The sequence below is a fragment of the Haliotis rubra genome, unplaced genomic scaffold, assembly GCF_003918875.1.
Source record: "Haliotis rubra isolate DU_JTF1 unplaced genomic scaffold, ASM391887v1 Scf182, whole genome shotgun sequence".
In the NCBI taxonomy this organism is placed as follows: Eukaryota; Metazoa; Mollusca; class Gastropoda; order Lepetellida; family Haliotidae; genus Haliotis; species Haliotis rubra.
Genome location: NW_025765803.1, coordinates 773434 through 796985, shown reverse-complemented (window position 1 = coordinate 796985; position 23552 = coordinate 773434). Strand labels below are relative to the sequence as shown.

The 23552-nt window shown below is 43.3% G+C and overlaps 1 protein-coding gene across 3 annotated transcripts in view; it reads left to right on the top strand.

Annotated features, from left to right (window-relative positions):
• The window catches only part of LOC124273574, a 46789-nt gene that overhangs the window by 6624 nt on the left and 16613 nt on the right, over window positions 1-23552 (top strand). For all 3 annotated transcript variants that reach the window (XM_046708860.1, XM_046708859.1, XM_046708858.1), the window contains exons 3-17: window positions 1587-1747; window positions 4157-4364; window positions 5469-5609; window positions 5843-5978; window positions 6653-6783; window positions 7183-7277; window positions 7559-7721; window positions 8588-8718; window positions 10122-10220; window positions 13587-13856; window positions 14328-14540; window positions 15642-15816; window positions 17624-17794; window positions 18631-18777; window positions 21076-21296. In XM_046708860.1, coding sequence (XP_046564816.1) covers window positions 1587-1747; window positions 4157-4364; window positions 5469-5609; window positions 5843-5978; window positions 6653-6783; window positions 7183-7277; window positions 7559-7721; window positions 8588-8718; window positions 10122-10220; window positions 13587-13856; window positions 14328-14540; window positions 15642-15816; window positions 17624-17794; window positions 18631-18777; window positions 21076-21296 — 2462 coding nt within the window. The remainder of the gene's footprint in view (window positions 1-1586; window positions 1748-4156; window positions 4365-5468; window positions 5610-5842; window positions 5979-6652; window positions 6784-7182; window positions 7278-7558; window positions 7722-8587; window positions 8719-10121; window positions 10221-13586; window positions 13857-14327; window positions 14541-15641; window positions 15817-17623; window positions 17795-18630; window positions 18778-21075; window positions 21297-23552) is intronic.

The following is a 23552-nucleotide window of genomic DNA, read 5'->3' as shown; positions in this document are numbered from 1 at the left end:
GTCACATACATATTGAAAAGTAGATATGTATACTATATATAACAATTCAAATATGTACAAACCAGGAGTGTTTTATTCTCAAAGTGATAATATAAGTGCTTCCGATCTCACGCAACCGAGTATTGTGGTCGATGCAAAGGATGGTTTACATTTCATAGTTCGGCTCATCGTCGTGTTTAAAAATTACGGGTTTTCGGTCACGAATGTGAAAACGGTACACGCTTTGTTTAACCACCTGATGCAGTTCTGGCAGAATCATTCAATTTCGCAGGGTGGTCGTGTACTACCAGATCCGACGTATTTGGAAAGAAATCAGCGCCCTGATTCTGCAGGACGTGGCGTGGAATGCTGTAAACAATCCATATGATCGACGTGTGTATGAACGCGTTTGCCGTGAATTTGAACTAGTTCCGAAGACGGTAGATTGGCGTTTGCCGAGTCCGAACCACGGTTTGGGCATTCCCATCGTTCACAACATGTCTCACGCGGAAGCCAGCAAACAGCTAGTGAAAGATTAGGGTTACAAGTCGTATCATTAGGTCACGACGAACGAGTGGAATTACATGGCTTTCGACGACAGCAAGGCTTACTGTGTTTGGAGGTTTAAGCAGGAACCCACGGGTTTTGTGTGGACCTGGTCCCGTAGCCCCATTGTGTATGCTACTCATGCTGAAGATCCGGGGTTGATTCCCCACATGGGTACAATGTGTGAAGCCCATTTCTGGTGTCCCCTGCTTTGATATAGCTGGAATATTGCTAAAAGTGGTTAAAGTGGCATAAATTATTTTTTTTACAACTGTAGTAGATTACTTTTTCAATCTCCATACAAAATCTGAATAACATATGATGAGTTCTCTCATTTGAGTCTGTGTATACACTATGAAAATAGAGGCACAACTGGAAGAAACTGTCAACATGAAAAAACATTTCCAGCCAATCTTGCACTACCATGAGACGATAATGTGGATATGTGTAATATGTCCATGGTGCGTTTGTTCCAGGTCCCCAGAATGAGGGAGGTAAAGGGAATGAGCAGAGCCTAAAGCTCTCAGTGTGTAATATTTCCATGGTGTGTTTGTTCCAGGTCCCCAGAATGAGGCAGTGAGGTAAAGGGAATGAGTAGAGCCTAAAGCTCTCAGTGTGTAATATGTCCATGGTGTGTTTTTTCCAGGTCCCCAGAATGAGGGAGGTAAAGGGAATGAGTAGAGCCTAAAGCTCTCAGTGTGTAATATGTCCATGGTGTGTTTTTTCCAGGTCCCCAGAATGCGGGAGGTAAAGGGAATGAGCAGAGCCTGAAGCTCTCAGTGTGTAATATGTCCATGGTGTGTTTGTTCTAGGTCCCCAGAATGAGGGAGGTAAAGGGAATGAGCAGAGCCTAAAGCTCTCAGTGTGTAATATGTCCATGGTGCGTTTGTTCTAGGTCCCCAGAATGAGGGAGGTAAAGGGAATGAGCAGAGCCTGAAGCTCTCAGTGTGTAATATGTCCATGGTGTGTTTGTTCCAGGTCCCCAGAATGCGGGAGGTAAAGGGAATGAGCAGAGCCTAAAGCTCTCAGTGTGTAATATTTCCATGGTGTGTTTGTTCCAGGTCCCCAGAATGAGGGAGGTAAAGGGAATGAGCAGAGCCTGAAGCTCTCAGTGTGTCTCCCAAGCAACCTGACGGAGCTGCTCAATATGCCCAATGACAACACACAGATCATCCTCGTCGCAGACAGGAGCGGGTCAATGTCAGGAAACCCTTGGAACCAGGTAATACACGTGATATCAGTGTTCGCGTTAATGCAAAAGCATGCATGTTTCATGCAAATAAATCTACATTTCACTCACAATATTTTCTGGGTAGTTACTGCCTTAATTCTCATGATACTGAAATGTAACATCGTCTGTTTTGACATGGTGATGGTTACCGAAATTTGGAATTCCCCAGGTTTATAAATAATGACCTCGCCAGATGGCGTGCAAAACTCAAAATAGAGTACAGATTCACTGTGTGGTCTCGAGTGTAGGTCTTGAGAACAGAAGGTTGGTGGTTTGATCCCTAGCTGTGGTGTAGTGGATAGAGTGTTGGCCTTGACAGCAGAAGGTTGGTGGTTTGATACCCAGCTGTGGTGTAGTGGATAGAGTGTTGGCCTTGACAGCAGAAGGTTGGTGGTTTGATACCCAGCTGTGGTGTAGTGGATAGAGTGTTGGCCTTGACAGCAGAAGGTTGGTGGTTTGATCCCTAGCTGTGGTGTAGTGGATAGAGTGTTGGCCTTGACAGCAGAAGGTTGGTGGTTTGATACCCAGCTGTTGTGTAGTGGATAGAGTGTTGGCCTTGAGAGCAGAAGGTTGGTGGTTTGATACCCAGCTGTGGTGTAGTGGATAGAGCGTTGGCCTTGAGAGCAGAAGGTTCGTGGTTTCATCCCCAGCTGCCTCTGTGGTGTAGTGGATAGAGTGTTGGCCTTGACAGCAGAAGGTTCGTGGTTTGATACCCAGCTGTTGTGTAGTGGATAGAGTGTTGGCCTTGAGAGCAGAAGGTTCGTGGTTTCATCCCCAGCTGTGGTGTAGTGGATAGTGCGTTGGCCTTGAGAGCAGACGTTTGGTGGTTTGATCCCCAGCTGCCTCTGTGGTGTAGTGGATAGAGCGTTAGCCTTGAGAGCAGAAGGTTGTAGGTTTGATCCCAAGCTGCCTCTGTGGTGTAGTGGATAGAGTGTTGGCCTTGAGAGCAGAAGGTTCGTGGTTTGATCCCCAGCTGCCTCTGTGGTGTACTTGATAGAGTGTTGGCCTTGAGAGCAGAAGGTTCATCGTTTGATCCCCAGCTGCCTCTGTGGTGTAGTGGATAGAATGTTGGCCTTGAGAGCAGAAGGTTCGTGGTTTCATCCCAAGCTGTGGTGTAGTGGATAGAGCGTTGGCCTTGAGAGCAGACGTTTGGTGGTTTGATCCCCAGCTGCCTCTGTGGTGTAGTGGATAGAGCGTCAGCCTTGAGAGCAGAAGGTTGTAGGTTTGATCCCAAGCTGCCTCTGTGGTGTAGTGGATAGAGTGTTGGCCTTGAGAGCAGAAGGTTCGTGGTTTGATCCCCAGCTGCCTCTGTGGTGTACTTGATAGAGTGTTGGCCTTGAGAGCAGAAGGTTCGTGGTTTGATCCCCAGCTGCCTCTGTGGTGTAGTGGATAGAATGTTGGCCTTGAGAGCAGACGTTTGGTGGTTTGATACCCAGCTGTGGTGTAGTGAATAGAGCGTTGGCCTTGAGAGCACAAGGTTGGTGGTTTGATACCCAGCTGTGGTGTAGTGGATAGAGCGTTGGCCTTGAGATCACAAGGTTGGTGGTTTGATAGCCAGCTGTGGTGTAGTGAATAGAGCGTTGGCCTTGAGAGCACAAGGTTGGTTGTTCTATACCCAGCTGTGGTGTAGTGGATAGAGTGTTGGCCTTGAGAGCAGACGTTTGGTGGTTTGATACCCAGCTGTGGTGTAGTGAATAGAGCGTTGCCCTTGAGAGCACAAGGTTGGTGGTTTGATACCCAGCTGTGGTGTAGTGAATAGAGCGTTGGCCTTGAGAGCACAAGGTTGGTGGTTTGATACCCAGCTGTGGTGTAGTGGATAGAGCGTTGGCCTTGAGATCACAAGGTTGGTGGTTTGATACCCAGCTGTGGTGTAGTGGATAGAGCGTTGGCCTTGAGAGCACAAGGTTGGTGGTTCGATCCCCAGCTGTGGTGTAGTGGATAGAGCGTTGGCCTTGACAGCACAGGTCTACTCCCACTGATTATCCTGTGTAGTGATTTCAAACCTGATGTTATACTCCGGCTATTACACAAAATGGAAAAAACAAAGATAGGAATCAAGTCACCTCATGACTGAAAAACCAACATCAATGGGACTTTGGTTGTCAATCACGACATGATAAGGTAATTTTGCAAAGAGTGAGTGAGTGAGTTTTATGCTGTTTCGAAAAGTGTTCCAGTCATATGACAGCAGGTCAGCTTCATGTAGGTGGAAAGCCTGAAGGGCTTTAGTTTATAACTTTGGAGAAACGGATACTGTGCCTTGAAACCAAGAAAACATAATTGGTGCCAACCAGGATTCAGATGCATGCTTAGCATGTCGTGCCTAAGGGAGACAACCCTTGCCTCCGATGACTTGACCCTCCATAAGAAACCTATTGAGATTGACTTCAATTTTCACAGGTGAAACAAGCTTTACTGGATGTCATCACCGACAGCCTTGATGACAGCAGTCTCCAAGTAGACGTCATCACATACGACACTTCAGCGGAATATATTGCCTACACTCGGAGAAACTTCAAGGATGTTATTGGGAAGCTTAACAGCAGAGGAAGTACCAGCTTCGAATCTGCTTTCAAAAAGATTGATGAAGTGATTGCTAAAAACTCTGGTAAGATTCCAGGGTAACCTTCCCCTCCTAGAGATTTTGATAATAGATTTACTCTGGGTTATTTCAGACCTGTGAAGATCTGGGTTACGATTGATCTTCCGTAACCCATGCTTGTCATAAGAGACGACTAAGGGGATCGGGTGGTCAGGCTCGCTGACTTAGGTGACACAGGTCATCATATCCCAATCGCGTAGATCGATGCTCATGCTGTTGATCACTGGATTAACTGGTCCAGACTCGATTAATTACAGACTGACGAGTTAGCTGGAATATTGCTGATTGCGGCGTAAAACTAAATTCACTCACTCACTGGGTTATCACCCATTTTGAGACATCTTGGGTGAAAAACTTGGTTCTTGCCCCCGGCCGCAGCGTGGAACGGTGGACTATGTATTTAGCAGCATCTGCACGTACATATGTTCCGATTCTTGTTAACGCGATATCTCATGAACTGTTGTACCCAATGTCTTGAAATCTGGTCACAGCCTACAGCCTTTGTAATAGTATTGTTTGGGCTGTTGTCTAACTGCAGTATTCCCTTATGATCCAGTACCCGTGCTTCAAACAGTTCAAAATTATTGTACTGACTGTACTCTGTATGAAAACTGTCTGCACTCGGCACTGATACTGTCTGTGCTTTGTATTGACTCTGTCTGCTCTCGGTACTGACACTATCTGTACTCTTTACTGATGCTGCCTGCTTTCTGTACTGTCACTGTCTGCACTCTGTACGGACACTGTCTGCACTCTCTATGGACACTGTCAGCTCTCTGTACTGACACTGTCTATACTCTGTTCTGACATTGTCTGTACTCTAATGATGCTCTCTGTACTATTGATAATGCCTGTACTGACACTGTTGACACTGTCTGCACTCTGTACTGACACTGTTGACTCTGTCTGCACTCTGTACTGACACTGTCTGCTCTCTGTACTGACACTGTCTGCTCTCTGTACTGACACTGTCTGCTCTCTGTATGGACACTGTCTGCACTCTGTACTGTCTGCACTCTGTACTGGCAAGTATGACTTGGCCAATAATCTGTGATTACTTCAGACATTAAATTAGGATTATCAGAATGCATCTTATTGTTTGTTATCCAGCTAAAAGATTCTCCAAAGTGGTGGTGATCTTCCTGACTGATGGGCAGGACGGACAAGCCCTGGGCGCTTCCCGCGTGTGGCAGACACGGCTGTTGGCCCTCGAAATAGACATCGTCGTGCACACCGTCGGATTCAGCCAATGTACAGTTATTTTGTTTTCGCTTTTCACCATGTAACTTAACGATTTCTCAGTTTGATAACTTTATGTAATGTTATAAGATATGAAAGAGCTTTCTGAAAAGATAGATTATTGATGGAAAATGACAAGCCGAGGCCTCCATTAACAACGGGGGCTGGGGACAGGTTCCAGAAATATGTGACCAGACGAAACTGGCAGCCATGACATCTTCTAAGATTATTTTCTATTTTTACAGCCCATGACTTCAAATTCCTCCAGTTTTTGAGCACGGTTGGAACCACAGATGGGATGTTCCGCTACTGTGAGCCTTCAGATGGGCCTGTGGCACTCAAGGCTAAGATCGAGGAACTGTTTGAATACATCTCTCTGAGGTAAATGTTGGACATTTAGGTTGTCTGCCATACTTGTTCTTACATGTGACAAAATAGTCTGCCTCACAGTCTCTCAACCATAATATTCACATTATTTTCTACAATAATCCTGCCCTTCCTGCAATGCTAAAGCCCTAAATGAAGCTAGTCTAGATTTCCTCAGATTTTGAATCTCCTATCTCACTCAGGCTCCTTTCAATGTGAATGGGATTTTATGTTACTATCAAACTTACATATATTCAAAGACAAAGCGTTAGTCTAGTGAGTGAGTGAGTGAGTGAGTGAGTTTAGTTCTACGCCGCACTCAGCAATATTCCGGCTATATGGCGGCGGTCTGTAAATAATCGAGTCTTGACCGGACAGTCCAGTGATCAACAGAATGAGCATCGATCTACGCAATTCGGATACGATGACATGTGTCAACCAGGTCAACAAGCCCTGACCACCCGATCTCTTCACCTCTTAAGACAAGCATGGGTTACTGAAGATCACATCTAACTTGGATCTTCACGGCTAGTGACAAAAGAGAATAAATTATTGATATGATTTGTATGTCTTTCAAGGATAGTGTTGGTTTGGGCTCTTGTTCAAACCAAGCAAACAAACAAATCTAGTATAACCAGACCCCGACTCATCTTTCCCTGTGTCAATGTTGTTAAATAATTTCCTCACAGCTCGGGACAAACCATTGACCTTGACCTTGAAATGGAGGGTGAAGACAAGATTGTTGGTCTGGGTTCAGTTGAGCAGACATCCACAATTCAAGGGCAGATAACTGAGACAGAGACTGATGGAGCTCCAGCTGGTGAGACAGACCTACTTTGATTTTTTTTCATAGAAAATATTGTGAATTAACAGACATGAAAAAAACTAAAAAGAGTTTAAAATGTTTATTTGTGTTCTACATTTCATATTGTTGGTTGGATCAGGCAAAATATAACTGATTATATTTTGGTTGGCAGCTTAGAAATGTATGACACTTTATGGATGACAGCTTCTTTATAATGTTATGATGCGACGTTTCGGTATAGATTCTTATACTGTTGTCAAGCAAGTGTGAGTGTGACAATGGTTTTAAAAAACTGCATCATAAAGATCTTGGTGTCCATAAAGTATCCTACCTTTCTTAAAATATTACTGGAAAAACAAATGTTTAAAATATGAAATGCAATTTTTTTATAAAATTGTTTGATCTCTGGTGTAGGCCAACTGCAAGCTACTGCAGAAAGTTGGATATACATGAAGGACCCCAACAGCCTCCCTAAGATGAAGATCAAGATGAAGAAGACGTTCAGGAAGGTTTGTATGTTGTTGTTGTTTCTTTGTTTCTTGTTTCCTTGTGGGTTGCAGAAGACCAGTCCTCGTCCAAGACCAGACCTTCACAGGTGTTTGTATGTTGTGTTTTGTTTATGGACTTGTCCCTTTCTGTTTTGACTGGGATTATCTGTTCTTAATCCATGAGGCATCCCAGGAACCTATGATGTAGGTGTTTACAGTTTACTCACTGACGGACTCACTCAATGTATCTAAATGACCAAACATCATATATAAATTTGTGACATATATTTCCTCTGTTTCAGGATAAAAAGACTTACACCCTGAATATAGCTGTAGTTGTTGATGCTATAAGCAGGGAGATGCTTACTACAGCAACAGAAAAGATTGACTGGGCAATGAAAATTCTGTCCCGAAACACTGACATCCTGACAACTAAGCTTGCTGACAAAATTGAAACCAATGGAGGTAAACAAGAATGTCTTCAGCAACCCTTGCTTGTCATAAGAGGCGACTAACAGGATCGGGTGGTTAGGCTCACTGACTTGGTTGACACACGTCATCGGTTCCCAATTGGGTAGATTGATGCTCATGCTGTTGATCACTGGATTGTCTGGTCCAGCCTTGATTCACCAACTGTTACCTGGTCTCCTGTTTTGTTGTATGTTGAGGCGATAGAAGGTTAACAGTCATCTGACTTTTCACACCGTGCCCATCCACTGCTTGGTGAACAGAGGCAATTTTTTAACAAATTTACTTGTCAAGGGTGAGACCGCATATGACGTAGACCGCATATGTACTTCATTGTGGGGCAAGACCGAATTGCTAGAAACTCTCAGGAGTCAAGCTGCCAGCCACGGCCACCCATCCAAGAACTGTCCAAATTCAACTGATTTGTGACCTGGGCTCTATACAATTACCCCGAAAAATTTCACAGACAATTACTGCTTACAATTACCCCTGAAAATTACCATGGACAGTTGCTGCTTGCAGTTACCCCTGAAAATTACCATGGACAATTACTGCTTACAATTACCCCTGAAAATTACCATGGAGAGTTGCTGCTTGCAATTACCCTGGGAAATTACAATGGACAATTACTGCCTACAATTACCCCTGAAAATTACCACAGAGAGTTGCTGCTTGCAATTACCCTGGGAAATTACCATGGACAATTACTGCTTACAATTACCCCTGAAAATTACCATGGACAATTAATTACCCTGATAATTACTGCATACAATTACCCATGACAATTATCTATGAACGCTACCTTAAATAAACCAATTACAACAATCTCTACTGTAACAGGCTTACTATTGTCAATGATTCAGATGTGAGCAAACTGCAGACTAGCCTGAATCGACTTCAGGCACGAGTGGCCAAGACACCTATGTTCGGTCCAGGCGTAACCAAGGAGATGAGGCAGATCCTGATGGACCACATCAAGGAGATCCAGCAGAAGGTGAGACGAATGGAGCGAGTGTCAAGGTCAATGTTGTCCACCATTTCGTGGCTACAGAAAGTCTTGGCGAATGCTCGTTATTTGTTTTATTAGGAGGTCATCAAAGTGGAAAGTTTTCTGAAAAACACTTTATTGCCATTCTACAACAAAAGCATTTATTTGTAAAGAGGGAAATATTCTACCAGGAACCAGAGAGAAGGAAACAGGAAAGTGGTCTGACTGTGCTGGTAATTTAACAAACAAACTTAGGTGAAGGATATAGTTTTAAACATCATGATCATCATTTTTGCATGTTTGGCTGGTTTGAGGCTCACATGCAAACATAATCATAAACTTTAGTTGAAAACTATTGGAAAACTCCTGTTCAGTATTTAGACTATTGGAGACTTTAATTGTGAATGCAATTGACCAATCTTCAGTTAACATTCATCTGACTGTTATAAGAAGAGAGAAATGACCTCCAGTCTCTCAAATAAATTCTCAAATGTTCCCCCTGATTATGATTCTTCATTTGTCAGCTTATTTCACAAAAGTGCCATTCCAAGTGCTATCAAACTCGCTCACTCACTCACTCACTCACTCACTCACTCACTCACTCACTCACTCACTCACTCACTCACTCCTCACCCAATCACTTCACTCATTTCACTCACTTCACACACTTCACACACTCACTCACTTCACACACTTCACACACTCACTCACCCAAAACACCCACCCACCCACATACCCACTCACCTCACTCACTCACTCACTCACTCACTTCACACACTCACTCACTGACTTCACACACTCACTTCACACACTCACTCACTCACTCACTTCACTCACTCCTCACCCAATCACTTCACTCATTTCACTCACTCACTCACTCCTCACTCACTCACTCACTTCACTCACTCGCCCACTCACTCTCCACTCACTCACTCACTCACTGTTCACAGATTGACATGATGCACGGCATGATGGCTCGTTACCTCCGCTTATTTCACAAAAGTGCCATTCCAAGTGCTATCAGACTCGCTCACTCACTCACTCACTCACTCACTCACTCACTCACTCACTCACTCACTCACTCACTCACTCACTTCACTCACTTCACACACTCACTCACTTCACACACTCACTCACTTCACACACTCACTCACCCAAAACACCCACCCACCCACCCACATACCTACTCACTCACTCACTCACTCACTTCACACACTCACTCACTGACTTCACACACTCACTTCACACACTCACTCACTCACTCACTTCACACACTCACTTCACTCACTCCTCACCCAATCACTTCACTCATTTCACTCACTCACTCACTCCTCACTCACTCACTCACTTCACTCACTTCACTCGCTCCCCACTCACTCTCCACTCACTCACTCACTCACTGTTCACAGATTGACATGATGCACGGCATGATGGCTCGTTACCTCCGCGGGGAAACACAGTCTGTGTCCATGCTGGCTAGAGCTCACGACCTGAGATACGAGGCCAAGGTAAGACTGTCGTTATAGCCTCCAGTCCGTGTTGTTTGTTTGTTGTTTAATGTCCCACTTCCTACTGTATGAGGGGTGGTGGGGAAGCCTAGTGGTTAAAGTGTTCGCTCATCATACTGAAGACACGGGTTCGATTCCCATGGTTCAATTTCCAATTGCACATGGGTACAATGTGTGAAGCCCATTTCTGGTGTCCCCTGCTGTGATATTGCTGGAATATTGCTAAAAGCGGCATAAAACCATCCTAACCCACTCCTTCACTCCTACTATATGAAGGCTGTCAGTAAATAATAGAGTCTGGACCAAGCGATCCAGTGATTGACATCATGAACACTGAATTGAGATACGATGTCAGGCATCAACTAAGTCTGTGAGCTAAACTGCCCATTCTGTTAGTTGCCACTTCCAACAAGCTGAGTTGCTGATGGGGGTGGTGGGGTAGCCTAGTGGTTAAAGCGTTGGCTCGTCACGCCGAAGACCCGGGTTCGATTCCCCACTTGGGCACAATGTGTTAAGCCCATTTCTGGTGTCCCCTGCCGTGATATTGCTGGAATATTGCTAAAAGCGGCGTAAAACTAAACTCAGTCAGTCAGTCAGTCAGTGAGTTGCTGATGTCTAATTCTAACCAAGACCTTCCCAAGGTCATTTCTTTTCAAATCCAACCAACTAATATCCCAACTGACTTGAGATAACATGATAAAATTATCACAAAAGTAAAACTTCATGACCTCAAACACAGGTCGCAGGCTGTTTTGACTACCATTAATGTTTTTTCCGAGTCTGAACACTCGATCACGTTAGTTGCCTATGACAATTATAGGTTGCTAAAGACCAATTCTAACCCGGCTCTTCATGGTTGCCCTGGGCCCCATTTCACAAAGCTATCGTAGCACTACAAAAGGCGTAAATTACAGTATAGTAGGTACGACAGTTGTATCACTTTGTGAAATGGGGCCCTGATCTGTCAGGAATATGCATAGAGGCATAACATATACAAAATATATCAATGTCAACTCTACTCCCTGGGCATGAAGTATATAAGCATTATCTCTGTGAAGGTCACTGTTTCCATCAATCCAGTGATCTTCACGACTGGGACATATTGTGTAAATCTACATTCCGTACGAGGATGTATTCAAAATCTCTAATTATCAGCAAGGTGTGTTCAGGGTAGAAACTTCATTTTGATTTCTTGACCTTAAAACTTCTCTACATAGTCACCATCCAGAGTGACACATTTCTTGACCTTAAGACTTTTCTACATAGTCACCATCCAGAGTGACAACATTTCTCCCAACATTTCTTGACCTTGCGTTAATCGCCTGAATAGAACCCGTGATTTAATCAAATCCAACCCTCAACCTCTTTGAATGACCTCATTGGTATCGTCAAAATGGCATCCACTTCTTGGCTCATCTGTGACGGATATATGACCGGTTTGAAAATTCCTTTTCCATCTCACAACTGTACCATAAGATGGGCTGTCTTCACCAAAAACAGATTTCAAATCCTCGTAAATCTGTAAGGAAGTGCAACTCTTCAAGTGCAAAAACTTTATAACACTGCGTGTCTCAGCCTTCTCCATACTTTGGATTACTTGTGTTCAGGATAAACTGGCACAAGATTGAATAAATTAAATAGTGTTTGGTCCATTAACTAGACAAGGATCACTGATATTACCTTCAAATTTTCATTATAATTTCTCAATAAAATCAGGTTGATAATTATAACTTTTTGATATCTCCTACAGTCGCAAATACAAAAGGTCTCTAGGCCCGTGCCAGTGACATGCCACACATGCTGGGACATGTCTAGTGAGACTGGCCTGAGGACTTCCTTTTTGTATTGTTTTTAATTTCTTCTTTGTGAAGATAACTGACAGGCTCATCAGCTGAACATTCTAATTAGCAAGTCAGTATTGAGGCCTCAGAATTCTTGCTTGATGAGTGGAGTGTTCAGACCATATCTGATATCTGTATCTTGAAAACAAGTTCGGGAACGAACAAGCACGAAAAAGCATATGTATTTTGTTGTTAGTATTTTATGCTTCCTTTCTGCAGTCAAAATTGTTGTGTTTGTTTTAGTTTAAATTTCGACACACAGTAAGCAATTGAGGAAGCTGAATTATTAAAGCTGCCATCTGATTGGCTCAAGATTCACCCTTCCTTCATATTGACTGGGTTATCACACTTCCTTCAAAATAAATGGCATCCCTACTATGTAGGTGTTGTTTGATATTTTCTTAAAGATCTGGACCCCGTTTCACAAAGCCATCGTAGTGCTATAACCCGTGAAGGTCCAGGTTAGAATGAGCCTTCAGTAACCTATGTTTGTCGTAAGAGGCGACTAACGGGATCAGGTGGTCAGACTCGCTGACTTGGTTGACTCATGTCATCGTATCCCAATTGTGCAGATTGATGCTCATGCTGTTGATCACTGGATTGCCTGGCCCAGACTTTATTATTTACAGACCGCCGCCATATAGCTGGAATATTGCTGAGTGCAGCATAAAACTAAACTCACTCACTCGTAGCGCTACGACTGCCGTAGGTCTATGTTACAGTGTATTATAGCTAAAATACATGGAATTATCATGAAACGGCCCTCCCATTATCAGAAATTTGCGGGCCGCTGCAAATGATATTGGACCGCTCAACCTTAATGACGGGCCACTATCAGTTCTGTTGTCAAGTGACATCATAGTGGGTGCGTGGGCTTACGGTTCATTCGACATTAATTGGCTTTCGACTGGCAGATATTCTGGGTCAAACAAGTCAAAGCAACCCGAATTCCCGCTTTAAATAGTGGTAATATTGGCTTTCTTGTTGGTGCTAACCTTAACAATTGCACTATTAAGGCTGTTGATGGACCAAAACCGAACACTGACATAGTTGCAGGCTATGGTCTTATCAAAGGCCAAGGTCGTATATCGTCTCTTTCTCTTGTGACGTCACTTGAAATGTTCGATGACGTAATTACATTCGGGCAGTCAATCCCCGTCAGAAGTTAATTTGGGTAAACTTACAGTCAAATTCCTTCATTGTTTCCTTTTTCTTTTCAACACAAATTCCATGTATTTTAGCAATAATAACGGTAATGCTATTTTTGAGGGCATTATCATTTGCAGAAGCCCTCAGTCTTTTTCAACTGCACTCCTTCGTCGGGCAGTTAATGGAAGACCTCTGGCTTCTGCAAATGATAATGCCCTCAAAAATAGCATTACCCTTATAAGAGTTACGACAGTCGTAGTGCTACGATAGCTTTATGAAACAGTGCCCTGATTTTGATTAGATTGACTATTTTCCTACAAAAACTGAAGGATATATAAACTGGGGTAAATTCTTTTATTATCAATTTCTCTTTCAGTTCAGTAAGAACAGACGTCAACGACTTATGGATCAGCGTGTGTCCAAGAATATCACAAAGGTCAAGGCCGATCAAGAAAAACTGAAGTCACTGGTAGTGAGTGCTGCAGAAATTGCCCAGCTATCCCAGGATGCAACTGAGTTCTTCTTCTGTGTTCTCTCCCAGTGTACTGTTAAGGATATCCTCTTGAGTAAGGATGATGTTGAGAATGCAATTGGGTTCGGATTGGCTGTGAAGCGACCTGAGCATGCGTTGGACGAACCAACAGCGGTAAGCTGACACATACAGGCGACTGCTGATGCTTATATTCACGAACGAGAGGTTAAATATATTACGCATTTGATTATGTATTGGCAAGATTTTTAATTACAGTGACACCCTGTTAATTTGGATGCATTTAATCCTGAAACCGTTTTATTAATTTAGAAACCACCTTTAATTTAGATTGGTTGGTCGGTTTGTTGTTAACGCCGTACTCAGCAGTATTCAAGCTATATGATGGCATGCTGTAAATAATCGGTCTGGAACAGACAATAAAGTGATCACCAGCATGAGTGAGTGAGTGAGTTTAGTTTTACGCCACACTGAGCAATGTTCCCGCTATATGGCGGCGGTCTGTAAATAATCGAGTCTGGACCAGACAATCCAGTGATCAACAGCATGAGCATCGGATGACTCTTGTTGAAGTTTTTATTCCATATCGATTTCTGTTGGATAACTGTTTATGTAACATTTCCACAGACTCGAATCCAAGTGATCAGTGGTACATTGGTGAGCAGACAGTCCATCTTCGACGCCCTTGAGTACAAGATATCGGTGGAAGGTCACCTCAACGCTCATGGGGGATTCGAGTTCTCTGACCCTCTTGGCTGTGCAACTGTTGGTATGGGCCGAGAGCCAATCAACGCCTGGCTTCCTCTTTACATCACAAAGTCTCACTGGGAAAGGGTCAAGGTGAGTTGAAGGTCATTCATGACATCTGATCCTGTTGAAGGTCCAGGTGTTGGTATGGGCCGAGAGCCAATCAATGCCTGGCTTCCTCTTTACATCACAAAGTCTCACTGGGAAAGGGTCAAGGTGAGTTGAAGGTCATTCATGACATCTGATCCTGTTGAAGGTCCAGGTGTTGGTATGGGTCGAGAGCCAATCTATGCCTGGCTTCCTCTTTACATCTCCTCCCGGAGAGCGGTTCGATCCCCGACCGAGTCATACCAAAACACGTTAAAATATGGTACTTGATGGTCCCTGCCTGGCGCTCGGCATTAATGGGTACAACAAGGTGTCGGCTCGGAGTCGGTATAATGTGTCTGAGTGGGGTATTCATGCTTCACTGCGGCATGGTATCTCATTGGGCTAGCACTATAAACCCAGCTTCAGTCTGGGCTAGTACAAGCAGCCGCACATACACATACACATGCATGCACGTCATCATATGAGCGAAATATTCTCAAGCACGACGTTAAACCCAATTTCACATCACCTCACCTCACCTCACCTCACCTCTTTACATCACAAAGTGTCACTGGGAAAGGGTCAAGGTGAATGTCTCACCCTAAAGACTGTTCAGGTGTTGGTTTGTGTAGGGAGGGGGTCAAATCATGGCTACTCAGTCTTAGAAATTAATTCCCTGTAATGAAGTTCGTGAGTGAGTGAATATGAGTGAGATTTTGTGAGTGTGTGATTAAGTATTCCAGAGTGATAGAATGAGCATGAGCATCAATCTGCGCAATTGGGAACCGATGGATAGAATGACAGTGTGTGAGTGAGTGTTAGTATTAATTCCACTATTTTAATGCCAATATGTAAGCTTTATCCTGAGGTGTCAAGCACGTGTGAGGAAAGCCTGAAGAGATGAAAGTCTTCACAACTTTGTCAAAACCCATGAACATTGATATGGCGCTGATGAATCTACAAACAATATCAGGATGGATAGGGACTTGAACTCATGGGCATTCATTTCTGGCATACCTAAGGGACATAACTCAGCATAGCAAAGTATGGTGGACCACCAATAATCCATGTGATGTTGACGATGTCAATGTTACTGTTGACCAGGTGATGCTGAAGCCGACGCTGGGCTACTTCTGCACACTTGACCCCCTGGGCTACGACTTCAAGCAGATGGACATCCTGTTCATGGTGCTGGGCAATATGATAGGTCAGCTCAGTGACACCACGGCCGGTGAACACCAACTACGACTGTTGTTTGCTATGCAGAGAACATGTGCAGGTCAGTTGTATAGATTTGTTTTTGGATGAAATTCTTGTAATGAAATACACAATGCCATTTTAGAAAGTGGTCAAATGTAACATGTTTTATTTGGGATTAGACTTTCTTAGTAAAGTCCGGACGTGATATTGCTGGAATATTGCTAAAAGCGGCGTAAAACTAAACTCAGGCAGTCAGTCTTAGTAAAGTACAGATTCTAGTACCATTTTTGTGGAAGCCTCGGTGGCTGAGCGGTCTAGGCGTCTGACTTTGTGTGCTGGCGATTTGGTGCCTGACTCTGAGGGTGTGGGTTCGAATCCCGGATGGGACTCAACCCTAAAAGTACTAGAATCTGTACTTTACTAAGAAAGAGTAATCCCAAATATAACATGTGTTACATTTGACCACTTTCTCAAATGGCATTGTGTATTTCATAGCTTTGTTGTTGGATAAATGTCTTGATAGAGATTGTTTTATGATAGAATTGTTGTATGATAGATTTGTTTTATGATAGATTTGTTGTATGATAGAATTGTTGTATGATAGATTTGTTTTATGATAGAATTGTTGTATGATAGAATTGTTGTATGATAGATTTGTTTTATGATAGAATTGTTGTTCGATTGATTTGCAGTTTTGTTGGATTTACTCTTTGATAAATGTGGTGACAGATTTGTTGTTTTCTGCCACAATGCGTTTTGCATAGGGTATTATTTTGGATTCATCCGTCCATTCGTGCACATTCATCTTTTCCAGAGCAGAACTTAAAAACTGTAAAATATTTCTTCACCAAACTAAGCACATAGATAGGTCTGGTGGTGAACGGTCATTTTGGTAGTTTTGATTTCTTAATAAGATATTTTTTGCAACAGGTTTGGCTTTGACTGAAATTGGTGTTGGTGCTCTTTTCCAGTGCAGAACTTTAAAACCATTCAATGTTTCTTCACCAGACTTGTTACATAGATAGGTCAGGTGGTGAACTGGTGCCTTTTGGTATATTATTTATTTCTGAATACATTACTTGTTTACAATAGAGTATTTTGCCATTGCTGGGGATATTTGAGAAGACTTTGTCTTCTTGTTGGATGCAATTGTAGTGTGAGAGATCTGTGGTTGGTTAGATTTGGTTTTGCTGGATTTGATGTTCTATAGATTTTTTGATGTACAGATTTGTTGTATGGGATACATTGTACTTGTCAGTCAGCAATATTACCGCTATAACATGAACGTAAGTCCCAAAACATTCAAAGTCAATTTAAATCTATCCCACCTTTTTAATCGTAGAATATGTTGTTGTTTTGTAATGTATGGCTAGATGTGTCTAAACTGCTAATGGCTGAAGGGATGGTGTAAATCCAGCTAGGGCCCATGCAGGAAGCAAATGTACTGTAAGTCCCCATGGTCCCTAGTATGGTTATCTACCTTCAGTTGTTGGCCGTTCTATAGCCTGTTTTTACATTGTCTTGTCATTTCTAGCTGACGTGTTTCATCACTAGTTTTAACTGGATTTCTGTGATATACTAGTAGTTTTACTGTTCTTCGTCAACAGGTTTTAATTTCTAATTTTATTAATATATGATATAATCATTAATTGTTCTCGTCACGATATGGCTGAAATATTACCTATGTGACGATAAATATTATCTCACTCACTATAACATGAATTTTGGAATATTTGGAATATTGCTGAGTGCATCATCAAACAACAGACAAAGTGACTCTGTAAGCACTGGGCCACCACACCAACACCAGTAGTATGAAGCAAAGTGAATCTTGGTGTTGTTGATAAGTGGAACACTGAATCAATTTTGTCCATGTTGTTTTTCAGCAACTGTGGTAGACTTCGACCTTCTGTCTCAGATCACAACTATTGTGAAGAACTTTATCTCCAGCCCAGAGGGACGAACAAAAGATGTCATCCCTAATCTCTCTACCCTGATTGGCTATCTGGTTTCCATGCCAACAAGTGTCAGCAGACCTCTATTTGGCTACGATCAAGGTAAGCCAACCCCATTAATACTGAGGCTCTGAAGGTTAATAATTATGAACTGAAAAGAAAGGATGGTGTAAGGGTTTGTTTTATGTCCTCATCATGATCATAAGCAATCTGGGGCGGTGGGGTAGCCTAGTGGTTAAAGCGTTGGCTTGTCACGCCGAAGACCCTGGTTCGAATCCCCACATGGGCACAATGTGTGAAGCCCATTTCTGGTGTCCCCCGCCGTGATGTTGCTGGAATATTGCTAAAAGCGGCGTAAAACCAAACTCAGTCAGTCAGTCATAAGCAATCTCTTTAAAAACTCAAACAGAACAGAAACAGAAGCCAGACATGTTTCTCTGAACATTTCTTTAGCTTGTATGGGTAATGGAAACTTTGACACAGATAAGCTGAGTAAAACATTCAGGTTAAGTGGTCTAGTGGAGGGGAGATAGTCAGATGTTCTTACAGAGAGGAACTGCATTGGAATAAAAGCTGTGATTTAATAAGAATGGAAAACATATTCTCATGCGATAAAATTTCAAGGAAATGATGTTTTGTCCTGTTGCAAATGTTGTGTTTGTGTAAATGATGATGATGATGATGATGATGATGATGATGATGATGATGATGATGATGATGATGATGCTACATGCATGGTCTGGTGATTGCATTCTTAGTGAAGCTCTATATATCTTCTTCTATTTGGGTCCAAACTGAACTAAAAATATCACATAATGATGATGATGATGATTTAATTAGTGAATGTGGAAAATTAGAGTTTGCCAAAGCTATTTACTAAATAGAAGTTTCGCCAAAATGAAAAGAAACATTATTAAATAATTGTGTGTCTCTTTCAGTCAAAGATGACGAAATGCCAGAAAAAGCCCGCCGCTTTTGGCTGGCATTTATCACAGAGTGTATTCGCAGAGGTGGCGGGTCGCTCTTCCACGCCATCAGTGACGCCAGGGTGGATGGTGTCATCGACCATCTGGTTAACCCAAGAGGTATGTAGAGAGACCCTGTATCTGGATATCCCTGTGCTGATATTGATGCCAGGGTGGATGGTATCATCGACCATCTGGTTAACCCAAGAGGTATGTAGAGAGACCCTGTATCTGGATATCCCTGTGCTGATATTGATGCCAGAGTGGATGGTATCATCGACCATCTGGTTAACCCAAGAGGTATGTAAAGAGACCCTGTATCTGGATATCCCTGTGCTGATATTGATGCCAGGGTGGATGGTATCATCGACCATCTGGTTAACCCAAGAGGTATGTAGAGAGACCCTGTATCTGGATATCCCTGTGTTGGTTTTGATGCCAGGGTGGATGGTGTCATCGACCATCTGATTAACCCAAGAGGTATGTAGAGAGACCCTGTATCTGGATATCCCTGTGCTGATATTGATGCCAGGGTGGATGGTATCATCGACCATCTGGTTAACCCAAGAGGTATGTAGAGAGACCCTGTATCTGGATATCCCTGTGCTGATATTGATGCCAGAGTGGATGGTATCATCGACCATCTGGTTAACCCAAGAGGTATGTAAAGAGACCCTGTATCTGGATATCCCTGTGCTGATATTGATGCCAGGGTGGATGGTATCATCGACCATCTGGTTAACCCAAGAGGTATGTAGAGAGACCCTGTATCTGGATATCCCTGTGTTGATGTTGATGCCAGGGTGGATGGTGTCATCGACCATCTGGTTAACCCAAGAGGTATGTAGAGAGACCCTGTATCTGGATATCCCTGTGTTGCTATTGATGCCAGGGTGGATGGTGTCATCGACCATCTGGTTAACCCAAGAGGTATGTAGAGAGACCCTGTATCTGGATATCCCTGTGTTGATATTGATGCCAGGGTGGATGGTATCATCGACCATCTGGTTAACCCAAGAGGTATGTAGAGAGACCCTGTATCTGGATATCCCTGTGTTGATATTGATGCCAGGGTGGATGGTATCATCGACCATCTGGTTAACCCAATAGGTATGTAGAGAGACCCTGTATCTGGATATCCCTGTGTTGATATTGATGCCAGGGTGGATGGTATCATTGACCATCTGGTTAACCCAAGAGGTATGTAGAGAGACCCTGTATCTGGATATCCCTGTGTTGGTTTTGATGCCAGGGTGGATGGTATCATCGACCATCTGGTTAACCCAAGAGGTATGTAGAGAGACCCTGTATCTGGATATCCCTGTGTTGGTTTTGATGCCAGGGTGGATGGTATCATCGACCATCTGGTTAACCCAAGAGGTATGTAGAGAGACCCTGTATCTGGATATCCCTGTGCTGATGTTGATGCCAGAGTGGATGGTATCATCGACCATCTGGTTAACCCAAGAGGTATGTAGAAAGACCCTGTAGCTTGATATGTCTATGCTGATGTTGATGACAGGAAGTATGTGGTTTTCTGGACTGGACTATCAACCAGGTGTTTTCTGAATCAATTCTTCATGGTATTTTGGAATAGAAAAATGTTTCGCTGTTTTGCATGGGCTTGAAAAAAGCCTGTCATTTGGTTATCTTACCCCAAAAAGCCCTTAATTTGTTATAGCCCAAAAAGGGACCTAAATTTAACAAAGTTTGTCAAATTATGCTTTTACAGGAAACTAAGACCAGACCAATTTTATTTCTTGTTTTACGGATCCGCCTGCCATATTTTTTCAAGAATAATAAAAATAATAAAAATAAATTTCCCCCACTCAAAAAGTAAATGTTTTTATTGGCCAAAAATGTAAAATTACAAGAAAATTCCCTCTAGATTGTTTTTTGCCCCATATACACATCATAACTTGCCAGAAGTATAATAATTTTAGTATTTACAAGGAATATTACTTTGATTATTTATTGTATTTATATTTTTTTCCCTCCTGCCTTTAGGTTTTCTGAGGACAAAAATCTGTAAAACAAGAAATAAAATTAGTCTGGCCTAATACATGATAGAGATACCTTGCAATGTCAGTGGGTGTTGTTAATATTCACCATGAAGAAAAACTTTCCCAGTGCAACGATGTAGATAAGAGTTGTTTGCCTCTGATGGTCGGTCCCACATTTGGCTAACCTTGTGTGTTATATCTGTTTCTATAGTTCCTAAAATTGTTGATTGGGCCTTGAAAACCATTGGGATTCAATGACATTCCATTGTGGCGAAAAAATTAGTTGATCTCCTTGTGGGTCACCGGGCTTATTCTTTGCAAAAACATGGGGAAATGAATTCAGTCAATCACATTACAGTATTTCAATGAACACTCAAACAAATTAATTGATAATAATTGACCATCTGCTTTCCAGCAATGACGTCAACAAAGAAGAATGCAAGGGAGACAACTCAAGCCCGGCTTGTGGAACAGTGCAGGTGTCTCCAAGATGTGGAGACTGCTAACATTAAGCTGAAGATGACGGACTTTGACCCCGTAGCTGGACTGAAGCCACCTTCTGTAGAACTGAAACACTCATTGGCAGTGGACAAAGCCATGGATATCTGGGGCCAGGCAGAGTGTGGAGCCATAAAGGTAGGCACAGTAGTCTTGTGAGCTGGTCTTGTTGTCTGTGTGGAGCCATAAAGGTAGGCACTGTAGGCTAGTAAGCTGGTCTTGTTATCTGTGTGGAGCCATAAAGGTAGGCACTGTAGTCTTGTGAGCTGGTCTTGTTGTCTGTGTGGAGCCATAAAGGTAGGCACTGTAGTCTTGTGAGCTGGTCTTGTTGTCTGTGTGGAGCCATAAAGGTAGGCACTGTAGTCTTGTGAGCTGGTCTTGTTGTCTGTGTGGAGCCATAAAGGTAGGCACTGTAGTCTTGTGAGCTGGTCTCGTCTGTGTGGAGCCATAAAGGTAGGCACGGTAGTCTTGTGAGCTGGTCTTGTTGTCTGTGTGGAGCCATAAAGGTAGGCACTGTAGTCTTGTGAGCTGGTCTTGTTGTCTGTGTGGAGCCATAAAGGCAGGCACTGTAGTCTTGTGAGCTGGTCTTGTTGTCTGTGTGGAGCCATAAAGGTAAGCACGGTAGTCTTGTGAGCTGGTCTTGTTGTCTGTGTGGAGCCATAAAGGTAGGCACTGTAGTCTTGTGAGCTGGTCTTGTTGTCTGTGTGGAGCCATAAAGGCAGGCACTGTAGTCTTGTGAGCTGGTCTTGTTGTCTGTGTGGAGCCATAAAGGCAGGCACGGTAGTCTTGTGAGCTGGTCTTGTTGTCTGTGTGGAGCCATAAAGGTAGGCACTGTAGTCTTGTGAGCTGGTCTTGTTGTCTGTGTGGAGCCATAAAGGTAGGCACGGTAGTCTTGTGAGCTGGTCTTGTTGTCTGTGTGGGAGCCATAAAGGCAGGCACGGTAGTCTTGTGAGCTGGTCTTGTTGTCTGTGTGGAGCCATAAAGGTAGGCACTGTAGTCTTGTGAGCTGGTCTTGTTGTCTGTGTGGAGCCATAAAGGTAGGCACGGTAGTCTTGTGAGCTGGTCTTGTTGTCTGTGTGGAGCCATAAAGGCAGGCACTGTAGTCTTGTGAGCTGGTCTTGTTGTCTGTGTGGAGCCATAAAGGTAGGCACTGTAGTCTTGTGAGCTGGTCTTGTTGTCTGTGTGGAGCCATAAAGGCAGGCACTGTAGTCTTGTGAGGCTGAGCTGGTCTTGTTGTCTGTGTGGAGCCATAAAGGTAGGCACGGTAGTCTTGTGAGCTGGTCTTGTTGTTTGTGTGGAGCCATAAAGGTAGGCACTGTAGTCTTGTGAGCTGGTCTTGTTGTCAGTGTGGAGCCATAAAGGCAGGCACTGTAGTCTTGTGAGCTGGTCTTGTTGTCTGTGTGGAGCCATAAAGGTAGGCACGGTAGTCTTGTGAGCTGGTCTTGTTGTCTGTGTGGAGCCATAAAGGTAGGCACTGTAGTCTTGTGAGCTGGTCTTGTTGTCTGTGTGGAGCCATAAAGGTAGGCACTGTAGTCGTGTGAGCTGGTCTTGTTGTTTGTGTGGAGCCATAAAGGTAGGCACGGTAGTCTTGTGAGCTGGTCTTGTTGTCTGTGTGGAGCCATAAAGGTAGGCACTGTAGTCATGTGAGCTGGTCTTGTTGTTTGTGTGGAGCCATAAAGGCAGGCACGGTAGTCTTGTGAGCTGGTCTTGTTGTCTGTGTGGAGCCATAAAGGCAGGCACTGTAGTCGTGTGAGCTGGTCTTGTTGTCGGTGAGTGATGGAGAGCAAATCTTATTGTTGTTGAGTGAGTCTTATTACTTTTCCTTATCCTGACTCATGATTATTGCTTATCTCCCTTCTCCTATGACGGTCAAGTGGAAACCTTGAATCCTATTCAAATTCTCTGGAGCATCTGTACAATCACTCACTCTGAGTTACCTCCCTTGTTCCCACCAAAATCGGTCCCACGTGACCTGAGACTAGCTCTTATCACTCTCTCCTTCATCGCCTTCACCGATGGTCGGGCGGTTGTGGCAGATATCCTTTCATTTCGGCCTTATATTATACATTTGAGGCCGCAGATTGTATTTTGATCCATATTAAATGCTTGAGTATGTATCTTATCATGTACATTTCTACTAAATTATGCATTTCACTTCGTTGCAGGTGAGGTGTTGTTCAATGGTGGCATGTCAACAGTGCAGATTGGGACTATCTGAGTTTGATCCACATCCTGTTAGCTCCTCTTGTTGCCTTCATACGTGTTCTTTTGCATCACGTTGTCAATATTGCATTAATTTATCAACACATTTGTTTACTAAATATTCATCAGCCTGCTGACGCAGGACTATAGATAAACAGCATCATGTCAGCGGTAAGGGGTAGCTCTCACATA